General features: G+C 44.4%; 1 protein-coding gene across 2 annotated transcripts; it reads left to right on the top strand.

Moving 5' to 3' along the window:
• The first annotated feature begins 210 nt into the window (after positions 1–210).
• Positions 211–9519, top strand: Lect2 (leukocyte cell derived chemotaxin 2). Of its 2 annotated transcripts, XM_048447714.3 has the most exons (5): positions 211–399; positions 2162–2258; positions 3646–3791; positions 8880–9029; positions 9143–9280. In XM_048447714.3, the coding sequence occupies exons 1-4, from the start codon at positions 354–356 to the stop codon at positions 9014–9016; spliced, it is 426 nt and encodes a 141-aa protein (XP_048303671.1). In that variant the 5' UTR covers positions 211–353; the 3' UTR covers positions 9017–9029; positions 9143–9280. The 2 variants fall into 2 exon arrangements, with proteins under 2 accessions (XP_048303671.1, XP_048303670.2); XM_048447713.3 differs by lacking the exon at positions 8880–9029 and having other exon boundaries at positions 214–399; positions 9143–9519.
• The last annotated feature ends 4128 nt before the right edge of the window (positions 9520–13647 follow it).

The raw sequence follows: 13647 nt of genomic DNA, 5'->3' as shown, positions 1-13647 counted from the left end.
GCAGACAGTGACAGCCACACGGCCATCAATATGCACACGCTCCCTTCAGTCCCAGTCAGAGGACACCAGTCTGCATCCAGTGTTGCCACCCCTGTTAATATGTAGTCGGGATTCCCGGTAGCACTGGCTGCTTCCTCAGATCAAAGGCTTTCACAGAGGTCTCTGTGCAGTTGGACCGCTCTCCACAGCGGGTTACAATTTAACTTGCCTCAATGTGCTTTCTGTGTCTCATTCTGAATCCAGGAGAAATACAGGGTTCTGAGCCTAACTTACCAGAGAGTATTAACTCGAGCTTGAGCAGTGTGTGCATGGAGCAATTCTAATTAGAGGAAGAGACTGGAAGCGAAATCCAGATGTTTTCCACAACAGTCCTCATCGCAGCTGCCTTGATTTCCACAGGTAAGTTAACAGTACAGTGTTAGAATCCTGGTTAATGAAAAATATATACCCGATTTGCCCCGATCTTAAAAGTCTATGATAGCAAAATTACAACATAAAATTTGATATTAATAATTGAAGTTGCAGTAGGTGAGAAAATGATACAGTGGGTGGGGCAGTGGGGGTTTCTCCACCACCTCTTCCAGATGTTCTGATTCTTCAGTGAGGGAAATGTTAACATGTGTATGTGTAAGAAGACTTTCAGACAAGCTTCCAACCCCGGCCTGGAATTTATTTATCATTTGGTTTTTGAGACAGCATTTCTCTGTGCAGCCTTGGTTATTTAGAACTCACATTCAGGCTGGCCTCGAAATCACAGAGATCCACCTGTACAGGGGGAGGAGGGGGTTCTCAGTCCCTCCCCTTGGTGCTTTCCCCCCTCCTTCCCTCTGTAAGCAGCAGGGTAGACCAATACTCCCGGGTGAGCACACTAGCCGCCTTTCTTCTTTCTCCTGAATGCAAGTCAACCAGATGTCCAAGCCGGGCTCTGCCTCCCAAGTGCTGGAATTAAAGGCATTCACTGGCCTGACCTGGAACTTAATCAGTTAGCACCCCGCCCTCTCCCCCACAAAACCCTAGAAGGTAAAAATCTCAAGAAAAGCTGGATGAACTGGATGTGGGAAATTCCTGATGCAAGACTGAATTGGGATGAAGGGAAAGTCCTCTTGATGCTCATGGTAGGCAAGAAAATCGAACAGATTAGTGATAAACTATCCACAAAATGCTTCAGCTGTCCAGGATAAATGCTGGTTCCAGAGCCACGCTGTTAGAGTTGGCTCAAGAATTCATTGGAAGCTTGGACCCACAGTAGAAGCCTTTTGAGACTCATAGTTTAAGTCACAGTAGAAAATATACTTACCGGCCATATTCTGCAACTCTTCTTCATGGCATATGTGCTACCAGTGAGGAATAAAATGCCCTTTAATACTACCAACCACCAAATTAGCAGGTTCTTGCTTTTGCTTCAAAGTGAGTGGCGAAGATTGCTAACTGTACCTCTGTGAATGTTAATGTCAAGAATCAGGGAATTCAATTGATATTACTTATAATATTAAAGGGGTAAGTTGCACTTAGCAGTTTGCACAGAATCCGCCGAGACAGCTGCCTCTCATCACGCTTACGCCTCATAATCATCTCCACTCCCTTCCCAGCCTCCTTCTGACCTTGCTAAGCCTCCTTCTGTGGCTTAGCACTTTAGATTACGTCTCAAACACCCCACTTCAAGTCTGTAAATCTGAGATTGAGGTCATGCTGCGTAAAGTTGGCAAGTTTAGAATACGCCATGCCCGAGAGTCAAGCTTTTGCTTGGGTGTCATTCTTAGACCTGATTATAAAGCAACATTTCAAAGTTACTGTACAGCTCCTAAAGTTGCTTTTGTTTTTTGTTTTTGTTTGTTTGTTTGTTTGTTTTTAGCTGTGCTGTTTACCTTTGCTTAACCATAGTGGCTCCCAGGTCTGGTCACACGCAAAGGAAAATCTAAAAGCACAATTTATACCACGTATTCATGAATTAATTTGAACAGTGCGATGAGGAGATTAGTGATGATATATATTCATTTATATGCCACAGAACAGATTATACAGCAAGGGGGCTAAGTTTTACATCTGAATCAGTTGTCCATAGGAAGAACTTACCTATGAACTCCCCAAGGGAGCGGGGAATAGACACACAAGGGAGACCCAGGCTGGAGATGCCCACAGCTCTCACCTCTCTCCTCTGCAGCCCTGGCAGGACCATGGGCTAACATATGTGCCAGCAAATCTTCCAATGAGATCCGGACATGCGACAGCTATGGCTGTGGACAGTACTCTGCTCCAAGGTACGAACATCCTCTTTTCATGGCGTCTTTGTCCTGTTTCCTAGAGGGCGCACAATGCCCTCCCTCTGACAGTCAGGAACCCAGTGCTCTGTGCAACGGTGACTGTATTTGGAGCAGCTTCTAAGATCCTGCTGCAAGGATGGGGTCTGCATTGGAGGCAGAGCAGGAAATGAGTGGAAGGGAAGGGGGTCAAGACGTTTTCCTTCTCCACACATTGCCTCACTTCACCTGGCTTTCCAACGTGAAGAAAACCACACTATCCCACTGTATTTTATACATAAGGAATTTGAACTGATTGATAATGGGAGTTGGAGATGGTGAAGGCTATGCTTGAATTCAGCCCTTTGGGTTCTTTTGCATCCACTCTACTGTTACTGACCAAGGCTCTGCAATTTTAACATTAGAGGCTGACTCTAGGCAGGCAAGAACCTCTTGATCCCTTCTAGACAAGGGTCATACTCCCGAGGTTCCTAAATCATGCAGGCTGCCAACAAAGCAGCCATCTATCAAACTGTATCACTGACCTCCGCCCAAACCACAGTGGAGCTCTCACATGGTCCTGCCTACAAAGACACACCAAATACTCAAGACAGGGCTGAGAGATGCCAGACAGGACGAGGGACCTCAAAATGAGTGCACACTCAAAAGTTTGTACATTTGGTTTACACAGTAACTTCTAGACTCTTTCCATGGAATCTGATCAATGTTGCCTTCTATACAATCCTTGTGAATCTGATTGGTCAGTAATGCCCACTGGAAGGAGAACGCCTGGGAGGAACAGGCAGTGAAAGCAGTGGGAAGCCAGAACTGCCAGGTCATAGAGATAAACTCAAGACACCTTGCTATTTGGAATGAGCTTGTTTGGGCTCCACGCAGTTTGACAAGCCTGGGAGCTATCCCTCATTGTGTTAAAACAGCACCTACACCAAATGAAGTTTATAACTACTTTTACTATGAGAAAAAAAAATAAGACCCAGGGAACGCATGATAGTTATGCAATAGGTTCCCTAAAACAGTAATTCTCTCTAATTGGCTTTGGGTGTATAGCTCAGTGGTACAGCACTTGCCTCCTACCCACAATGCCCTGGGTTTGATTCCCAATGCCAAAACATAAAAGGCCTTAAAGTCAAGATTCAGATGACTATAAAATATTTGTACACCCTATCTCATTTTTTTTCAAAATACCATATAATAAATAATATTTAAGGCTTACTGTGAAGTAAATATGATTTTAAATTATTTAATCTTTCCAATATGGCCATTAGTACTCACAAGCAGAGAGGTTAAAATCAGGCTAAATAGAGTAAAATATCCCAGGCACTACAATGTCTTCTGGCCATTTCCCCGAGACAGCCCCTCAGTCTGATGGCTCTTATTTATATTCTAGAACCAACAGGCACCACCCAGGTGTGGATGTCCTGTGCTCGGATGGATCTGTTGTGTACGCACCGTTCACTGGGATGATAGTGGGCCAGGAGAAACCCTACAGAAACAAAAATGCCATCAACAATGGCCTTCGCCTATCTGGAAGAGGTAAGAGTACAGACCTGGGACACCGCCTGGTACGATGCTAATGTACTTACTTAATGCAGGTTCCAGACACCGAAGCTTCATGTTTCTTTCATGGTGGTAAGATCTAGAACGTACAGGACAAACCAAGCAAAACAACAAACAAACAAACAAACAAAAAACAACAAGAAACAGAGGGTGCCTAATGATTCCCTGAAACCTGCTTGTGTGCAAAACTCTATAGCTGACCAAGTTGGTCCCTTCTGTAGCCCAGGCGGTTTTGCTTAGAAGAATGTCTGAACAAAACTGATAGCCATGGCAGACACACATTCATTTACCAGAACCTCGCAATTCACGAACGTTGGCACTTATGCAGCAACTGAACGTGAGCTATTTCCAAACGCTTCTCTGCTCAGTAAGGCAGGTCCCCAGGGACTGGATTTGCTGTTGCTCGTTTGAATTTTATTCAGGTGCAATATGGGCACAAAACTGTGCACGGTGAAAGAGCGGACTCTCATGAGCTGTCACACTGGGCAGCAAGACAGAGCATGACCAACCTCCCAGAGACCCCTTGTGCTGGCGTCTGTCTCAGCAAAGACAGTTATACCCATCGCCACACAGCAGTCTGGCCTGGTTGGAAGGATCAGCGGAATTAAGCAGTCTGCACTATTCTTGAAGAAGCTATCATGCCTCTGAAATTTGCATGTTCTTATAATGCTCTTTTTTCTTCTTTAGAAATGAAAACATACAGCTTACTAAAAAAGAGAAAGCCTTCCTGATAACAGCAGTGAACCAGGGAGCCAAGGGTAAAATCTCCAAAGGCTCATGGTCATTCTTTTATGTGTACACATCCCACTGCTCATATTGCCTTCTGTAAATGATAATTTCCAGTTTTTGGTGATTGGGAAAACGCTGTTAGGGATTTTCCGGTGCCTGTTTGTGGTGCTGAGGATGGAGGTAGAACACATGCTAGCTCTATCACCGAGCTATACGTCCAGCCCTGCCAGTACTCTTTTTAAAAAGTGTGTATGGGTGTGCAAGTTCCTATGTGCAAGGGCATATGTGTGAGTACGTGAGTGCACATGGAGGTCAAAAGGCAACATGGGATGTTTTCCTCAGATGACATACCACCTTGGTTTTCTCTTCCTTCAATTGTCTACATTTATTTATGTACTTATTTTTGTGCCTGTGCATGGGCACCTAGGTGAAGGTGAGGATGCCCAGTAAGGCTCCAGTAGGCTACCCATCTATTCCTTTCTAGGGTTGCAGGACCTAGAAAGGTTTGGATGAATCTGCTTACTGCCTCAACTTGATTACCTATCAGGTGGCCCTAGTGACCTTGGCTTTGGCTGTGAAGTATCGCTTCAGAGACACAGTTTAAAGACACCAGCTTCTGCTGCTACTTAAGCTACAGAAAGCAGCCATGAAAGATTTGGGTCCCTCAAAACCTCGGTGATGAGTTGTCCTCTGGAACTTCTTCTCCTTATTACTTCCCCATCACCGTGACCAAAAATACCGCTATCAGGGCAAACAGAAAAGGCAGTGGGAGCACAGGGGGGCTGTTCGCCCTGGATCTGCAGTCAGGAGGCTGAGATGAATGCTGGTCCTCATCAGACTTCCCCACCCCCCTTCCAGCCCTTCTTCAGCTGGGGTCCTAGCCCATGGTGCCACTCGGGTTAGCATGGGGCTTTCCTTCTTGGTGGACCCACTGTGGAAATCCTTCGACCGAGTGTCTTCTAATGACCCTGAATCCAGTCACACAGCAGGGATCATCCATCACACCACCACAGAAACAAACACATGTGCTCATTAAAAGGCACACGATCAGGGCTGGGGAGAGAGCCTGTTCCGTAAAACGCTTGCCTCACAAGCATGATGGCCTGAGAGCCATCTCCAGAACCTACGACAAAACCCAACATAGTGGAGTATCCTTTGAAACCCAGCACTGGGGAGGTCGAGTCAGAGGCTCCCTGGGACTTGCTGACCAACTAGCTAAGCATAGTGAGTGAGCTACAGGCTAGTGACACACACACACACACACACACACACACACACACAAGGAGGGAGGGAAGAAGGGAGGGAAGGGAAGAGATGCTAATTGGGAATAGAGTGGGCCTTTGAAACTTCAAAAAGTCCACCCCCAGTGACACACCTCCTACAAGGCCATACCTCCTAACCCTTCTCAGACAGTTCCAACTGAGGACGAAGTATTCAAATATATGAGCCTATAGAGGCCATTCTCTTTCAAACTACCAGTGAGCAAAAACAAACCCTCTTCCATCCAGACTAGGGGGTCACTGGGTCAGCTGATCAACACACCTGTGTCCTGGAGTTCATCTTCAAGTGGTCCCAGCGCCTCCAACCAGCGCTGGCTACCCTGGTTCCAGACTGCAATGTGACCAGCACACTCAGCACTTGGCAGTGCGCTGTGTCACACCTAGGGTGTATTTTCAGCTGCAGGAGATGCTGCCATGCCATTCTCCCAAGTGGCTGCTGTGGTTTGCATCCTGCCAAGAGCTCGGGAGCTCCAGTTGCTCCATGCACGCTTCAGGCTTCCCTGCTGCTGGGCCTGTGTGTGGAGCATATCACCGTGGTTTTAATTTGCTTTTCCCCCATGGCAAAGACATTGGCATCTTTCCATATATTTTGATAGCATGGGTAACAATCTTTTGTGATGTGTTTATCTAAACACTTTGCCAAATTCCTACTGGAATATCCACTTACTGATACATAGGAGCTCTTTATACTTCCTGATGGGTGCCCTCTGCCAGGTGTGCACCTCTGCCAGGTGTTCACACTTCTCCACGCTGCAGGGTACCACTTCCTTACCAATGTCTTTCAACATATGGAAATTGTTTTCATGTGGTCAAACCTAGTAATTTATTTAACTTATTTTGACCTGTGTAGACACATCTGCCAACACTGAAGACAAACTTACTATGTTGCCCTCATATTTTGATCTAGGCAGTCTCCAGTGGGCTTGGGTAAGAGACAAGGTAGGGACTGAGTTTCTTGTGGTCTTATTATACCATTCTTTTTCAAATAATAAACTGTATAACCAGATGCCAGTTTGTACTGGGGCTTTGGGGGGGGTGTATGTGTGTAATGGTGTCTTTAAGTCAACAGTCCTTCAATGATCACTTTGTACTCTTTGATTACTTGAAGTTTTTTTTCATTTTATGCTGATTGCTTAAAATTTATTGTGTATTGATTGTGAAGCAAATCTAAGTTCACATTAGCTACATGCTAAGTGCTTGCCTTGTTGGGCTGCAGTTACTAAACTGGACAGTACAATGCCATGGCTCCCGCCCAACCATCTCTTTACCAGCATCTGTGTTATTTAGAGCATGGATAGTGTAAGGGTTCCATCTTCCTCAGAACTGGCAGTTAGCGCTAAACATGGCTCTGTGTCTGTTTCCCTGTATTTGGGCTGCATTCTGTACACTGGTAACAGGAACCTTAATACTTTCTGCTGCCTCCATTTCCTCGGGAAATCTTTGCTCGAGTCTTATTTTTGGCCATTTAAGTCACTGTGTGTTATTCTACACAGCACACAACTAAGGTTCATTTGTGCCCTTGGGAAAAAGCTGAAATAAGACAAGCAAATTCTTATTTACAGACCACTCATATCTGATCCCAACACCATCTTGCCATATTATAGTTATTACATTATACTATGCTTTTACTTGGAATTATCTGTAGAATATATGTCTATATGTATATTTTTCTAAATACATATATTTATAATATATACACATATACTTACATATATGTATACACATACATACACAGATAATTAGAATATCTACACTTACATATACACATGCACACATATATTTAGAATATATATACACTTATATATACATATATACACATATATTTAGAAAAGTATCCTTTTTTGTTTCTACTTTTCTTTTTTTAGGACTAGTAGTTTTGTTAGAATATATATATATATATATATATATTATATGTTGTCTTGGACATAACATTACTCTGAATCAATTTTCTACTATCTAAGTTTTTCTGCTACTCTTCTGTTCTCCAATGTTTTATTAGATTTTTATTTGAATCTACTCTCCGCCATCTTGTATTAAACTAGGATTCTGTCTTCCTGTTTATTCAGTTCCACTTCCTCTGGTTTTTGTCAACTTCCGCTCCCAACCCCCTTGTCCCCCCCCCCCCCCATCCGATCATTCTGTGTCACTATTAAAGACTAGGTTTGACTGGACTTTGAAGCAGACACTCACAGCAAGGACAGCCTTCGTCTCTTGGCAGTCTGTTCCCGGCGTTTCTTCCTTGGCTTCCTTCATTCTCTTAGCCATAAGCTCTGCACTTTCTGCAGCCTCCTCCTTGTTTTACCGTGCTGCTTCTTCAAAGTAATACATTGGCATTTGTGTCGCAGGACACGCTGGGTAACAAGACCCTGCATCTTTGGAGCTTTGGTCCTGGGTTTCTTACCTTCTTTAAGGGCTCTCTGACAGCATATTGGTGAACCATCTTTAGAGAACTGAAAAGTTTCCAGATTCTGCTAGATTTTTCGGCTCTAACACTGAGGCACAGCAGTATCTGTTAGTCCAGGATTATCTTTCTTTCCTCTTCTTCAATAAAGGAAGTTGAAAGCATCCAGAATGGCATCCACAGTGCATCCCTGAACAGCCTGGCACCTTCCTCCAGTTCTGTTTGATCTCTGACAAGAGGGCCAGGTGCACTCTGCTGTGGGACAAGACACCTGTCTGCCTTTCCTGCCACAGATTCGGACCATAGAACCCGTTCACTCCTCCCCAGGAGCATCAGTGGCTACTTCTGTGCCCGTGAGCTTCTCAGAGAGAGCGCAAAGGTCTCATTCATCGTTCACTGCAATGAGTTTCTGACAGCTGCGGCTGGGAAAGAAACTCTCAGATTGATAAAGACATGGCAGGCTGCCAGGGAGGTGCCACAAAAAGTTCCACGACTGCTTTTATATGTTAAAGTGTGTGTATACATGTTTTGCATGTGCGTGCATGCATCTCTCTGTGTGTGGGTCTGTGTGTGTGTGTGTGTGTGTGTGTGTGTGTGTAGGCCAGAGGTCGTCTTCAGTTGTCATTCCTCAGGTGCTTTGTATTTTCCAACAAGGTATCTCATTGGCCCGATGCTTGGCTGGATGGTTAGGCTGGCTGGGATCACATCATCAGGAACACATCCGTTTCCACCTCCCCAGGGCAGAGATCACAAGAACATGCCTCAACTCTCAGCTTTTCCATGGATTATAGGGATAAAGCCCAGGTACCCACCTGCAAGGCAAGCTCTTTGCCAACTAACTTATCTCCCCAGCCCTGTGTTTTAAATTTCTGATTCAAGGCTACAGAAGTCCAAATAACATCTCCATCTTCTTTCAGGTTTCTGTGTCAAAATTTTCTACATCAAACCAATTAAGTATAAAGGTTCTATCAAAAAGGGAGAGAAGCTGGGCACCCTGCTGCCCTTGCAGAAAGTTTACCCCGGCATCCAGTCGCACGTGCACATTGAAAACTGTGACGCCAGCGACCCCACGGCATACCTGTGAGCGCAGACAACACGAAATCCCATCCAGAGTGGAACGTGAACACGTCTGCCCTGAAGAAACGTGTGTTCCAACAGAAACACAATCAATGCAAAACCCACACTTCTGATTCCAACCCATCGTCACCCTGACCTTCCTGCCACCCAGAGGACCAGGGTGCTTTTGTATTTTAGAGTTTTAAGTCCTGATGACAGAAATAAACAAATGAATCCATGTCCAGACTGTATTTCTGAGACCTCTGAACTAGCTGCTTCTCTGCCTGAGAGTGACAAAGAGCTTGAAGGTCTTTCCATGACCCAAGGAGGAAGAGGTGCTCTCACGCGGGCTTGGCACACGCCCTTAACCCCTTAACGAACCTGACAAAACAGAGGCTTCTCTTCTGCTAAGGCGGTGAGCTCTCAGCCACGCCCTTACCTTTGTCAGACTAGCTGGAGCGACCGACAGCTGTTCACAGGGTGAAGGTCACTGGTCTTACTACCGGTACCCTTTCATGCTCCACGAAAGGAACAGGCTTCCTGGGAAGTGATGGTGGCCTCCTCTAGAAGACGGCACATTCTAGATCTCAGTGAAGCTGCGTACACACAGGGCGTGTGAGGATGAGAAAGAGAACCACTCTTAACTGAGCTGTCTGAGGATCGAGGTCAGGCGGCCTCATCCAGCAATGCCACACACCATTATACATATAATGCCCAACCTATTCTACATCATGCCTTCTTATTATACATATAATGCCCAACCTATTCTACATCATGCCTTCTTATTATACATATAATGCCCAACCTATTCTACATCATGCCTTCTTATTATACATATAGTACCCAACCTATTCTACATCATGCCTTCTTAGAGCTGCTAAGAGCAAGTACGAGGGGAAAACAAAACCAAGCAGATGAGCAAAGACAGAAAGGTTCCGGCTCTAAATAGGTCAGTACGGAAGGACTAAACTGGAGCAATCCTTTGGAAATTTCACTCACAAAATTTCGCTTCCGTCCTTTTGAAATGTAGGATGGCTCCATCTTTACTTACAGGTTTGCCAAAGGAAAAGACAATGAATTGGCCTTTATCACTGGAGAAATGACTCCATTTGTATTTCAATGCATAATGATGCCCATGACAACACTACTTGTCATAGTAAAACCAGGGACAACTCAAATGTCCATTAACAGCAACAGATTTTAAAGATCAGGACATAATTACAGAGCCAAATATCACACAGAAGTCATCACCAATGCCGCGCAGTTGAATATGACAAGATATACAAATGATAGCAGCAATCAGTAACTCAAGGAAAGTGAAAATTTTACAAAAAGTGGGACGCTCTTTTTATAATGTCAAAACAAATCAAATAACACAACTTCCAAGAACACATATAGGTGACAAAATTAAGAAAGAAAGGAGGGAAAGAAGGAGGTAGGGAGGAAGAAAATAAATAAAAACCCAATTACCACAGGGCTAGGGAGAACGAGCCACACACATTTCAGTCACCGAGTGGCACTGTTGTGCAGACAATGTGATACATGAGTATTTCGTGTGAACTAATAGTGTGTCATAGAGGCAACTGGACATACGTGTATGTAGGTGGATGGAAGAGTTAGTTTCCCAGTCATTTAAGGACCCATGCTGTAGTCGGCAGTTTTTAATATGCAGGTTCCTGTCAGCATCCACCACGTCACAACATCCACAAGACCAGAACGTTATAATTTAGGTTTTAGGGACTGAAGAGATGGCTCAGAGGTTAAGAGCACTGGCTGCTCTTCCAGAGGTCGGTCCCTTTCAATTCTCAGCAACCACATGGGGGCTCACAAGCATCTGTAATGTGATCTGGTACCCTTTTCTGGTCTGCAGGCATCCATGCAAACAGACCACTATACATAAGTAGAAAATAAAAAACAACTGATATGGGAGGTCCTTCTGTCTATGTGTTGTTTTTATTAGTTAATGAAAAGAAACTGCCTTGGCCTGTGATAGGGCAGAACTTAGGTAGGTGGGAACAACTGGACTGAATGCTGGGAGAAGGAAGGTGGAGAGAGAGATGCCAGGGAGCTGTTGGAGACAGACACTGGGAATTTTACCCGGTAAGCCACTGCCACATGGCAATACACAGATCAATGGAGATGGTTAAATTAAGATGTAGAGTTAGCAAATAAGAAGCTAGAGATAATGGGCCAAGCAGTATTTTAATTAATACAGTTTCTGTGTGGTTATTTTGGGGCTAAGGGGCTAAAAACAAATGAGCGGCCTTCATGTTACAATAAGGTAGCCAGGTGGCTGGGAACCAAACTAGCGGTTCCTCCTCCTACAAACAACAAAAGGAACAGAGATTTAAGTTTTGCCAGAATGTGGTGGTGCATGACTTAAATTCCAGCACTTAGGAGGCAGAAACAGGAGGATCTCTGTGAGTTTGAGCCAGCTTGGTCTACAGAGCAAGTTCCAGGACAGGCTCCAAAGCTACACAGAAAAACCCAGTCTCAAAAAAATACATGATATGTATCACTGTCCAATTTGATGACCTTCTATAATGCTCATTGGTGTCGAATAACTTTGTACTGTTTTAAGGGCTTGCATTTGCTTTCAATAGATAAGAATCAGGTTCCCGCTGAAGACATAGAGGAAGTGCTGCAGGCTAGGAAGGCAGTTGAAAAACGCTCCAAACTATCTGAACAATGAAGTTTTTGCTCAGTCTTCCAAATAATCAACATTCTGTCTGGACTGGTGCTTAGAAGGTGAAACACAGTGAAATATGACTAGCACTCTCAAAACCAAGCTGATTGACTGGAATAGGGCGGGAGAATGTCCAGAGCAGCATGGCACACTACCTTCTGCCTGCCAGGCATTTTATAGAAATACCAACTCCAGAGGAAGAACATCTTTCCTAGGAAGAACTAGAATACAGCGCCCTCTAGTGCATTATATCAGAGCTGCTCATGGGTTCTGATTTAAAGTTCCAATGACAAGACAAAGAATACTAAGTAACTTTGCTTTTTCTTCATAAAAGCTATTATAATAGACACCTCAAAAATGTGGTGCCAGACATTGCCAGGTTTGATAAGTGTAAGTTAATATGAATAAAAGGATTTTTATTTTGAAAATGCTTTTAGTTGTAGAAAATTAATTTAAGGGAACAGCAAGGTCACCAGCCAATTTAAGAGGTTAGGGCCACAGAAGGGTATCTTTTAAGAGGACATTTGTCATACTTAGGGGGAATTATGGCAATGCAGATGCACTTTATAATGTCTGCCAACCCTCCTGATTCATCCCCCGATACTGTGCACAAAGCAAATGAGGCCTGCAAGGATCACAGCAAGGAAAAGGAAAAAAAAAGTGACAATCCAGGTTTTTGTTTGTTTGGTTGGTTGGTTTGACATACAGAAGGATTCTTCTCTCCTCTCTCTCCATTTGCTTTTGCCCACAAAATTATCTGAAAGTTCCCCAAATCCTCCAACAATCCTTACAGTCGCCTATGTGTTCCTCACTCTTAGAACTGTATGTTGTCTTGGGTAACAATACTAAAACCTTTCTCGAGGTCAGAGTTCTTAGTATTGCAGATCATATCATCTATACCTAAGACCCAGAAAGGTGTGCCGTAATTGAAAACTTGAAATCTAATCAGGGTAACGACACCACAGGCATAAGAGAAATGGTTTCACAATGATGGATCTAGGGTCAGGGTAATGGAAATACTGAGTAGATAAATCTATGACCTCACTTGCTGTTGCCTCAGCAAGATAATGCTGTGCACAGCTGTCACCTGTCATCAGGACAATGAATGAGGAAGGGCAGTCTACTTTCCAAACTATTTACAAACTATAGTGCATCCTAATTGCTTAATAGGTAAGGATACTCACATTTTGATAATGAAATGGACTCAAAACTGAAAAATAATAAGCATGTTTCTCTTTGAAAGCTGACTTCTAATAATAACTGTAAACACACACACACACACACACACACACACACACACACACACTCACACACATAGCAATGATCTTGCACCATGGAGTTTACGGTACAATGAAGTACACAGGTCATAATGAGATAAGCAGACCATACACAGCACAGCAGCGGGCATTACAAAGGAGAGCAGAGTACTCAGGGTGTGAGTGAAGGGTCTGACCCAGGAGCTGGGAAGGTGCCACAGGGGAAAGAGAGACCTGGGGGAGCACAGCGGGGCGGGTAGAGAGATGGAGAAATGCCTCTGGTAGCAGACACAGAACAGCTGGAGGGACAGAGAAAGGGAAAAGCGGGCAAAGGGCGGGCACAGTGGCAGGAAATGGCACCGAGCACCCAGGCAACTGCTCAGACGACACCTTCATCCTAAGGACAAGCTGGAGAAGGACGTCA

Source organism: Myodes glareolus, chromosome 14 (genome assembly GCF_982192425.1).
Source record: "Myodes glareolus chromosome 14, mMyoGla1.1, whole genome shotgun sequence".
Lineage (NCBI taxonomy): Eukaryota > Metazoa > Chordata > Mammalia > Rodentia > Cricetidae > Myodes > Myodes glareolus.
The sequence above is the reverse complement of the archived record's forward strand: the minus strand, read 5'-3'. Positions and strand labels throughout refer to the sequence as shown.

What these genes read in the sequence shown, in the direction of transcription:
- Lect2 (XM_048447713.3), top strand. Translation starts at nt 354, where the DNA reads ATGTTTTCCACAACAGTCCTCATCGCAGCTGCCTTGATTTCCACAG. An exon ending in AGCTGCCTTGATTTCCACAG is followed by an intron (nt 400 to 2,161) that starts GTAAGTTAACAG and finishes TCTCCTCTGCAG; the next exon opens with CCCTGGCAGGACCATGGGCT. An exon ending in CCTTCGCCTATCTGGAAGAG is followed by an intron (nt 3,792 to 9,142) that starts GTAAGAGTACAG and finishes ATCTTCTTTCAG; the next exon opens with GTTTCTGTGTCAAAATTTTC.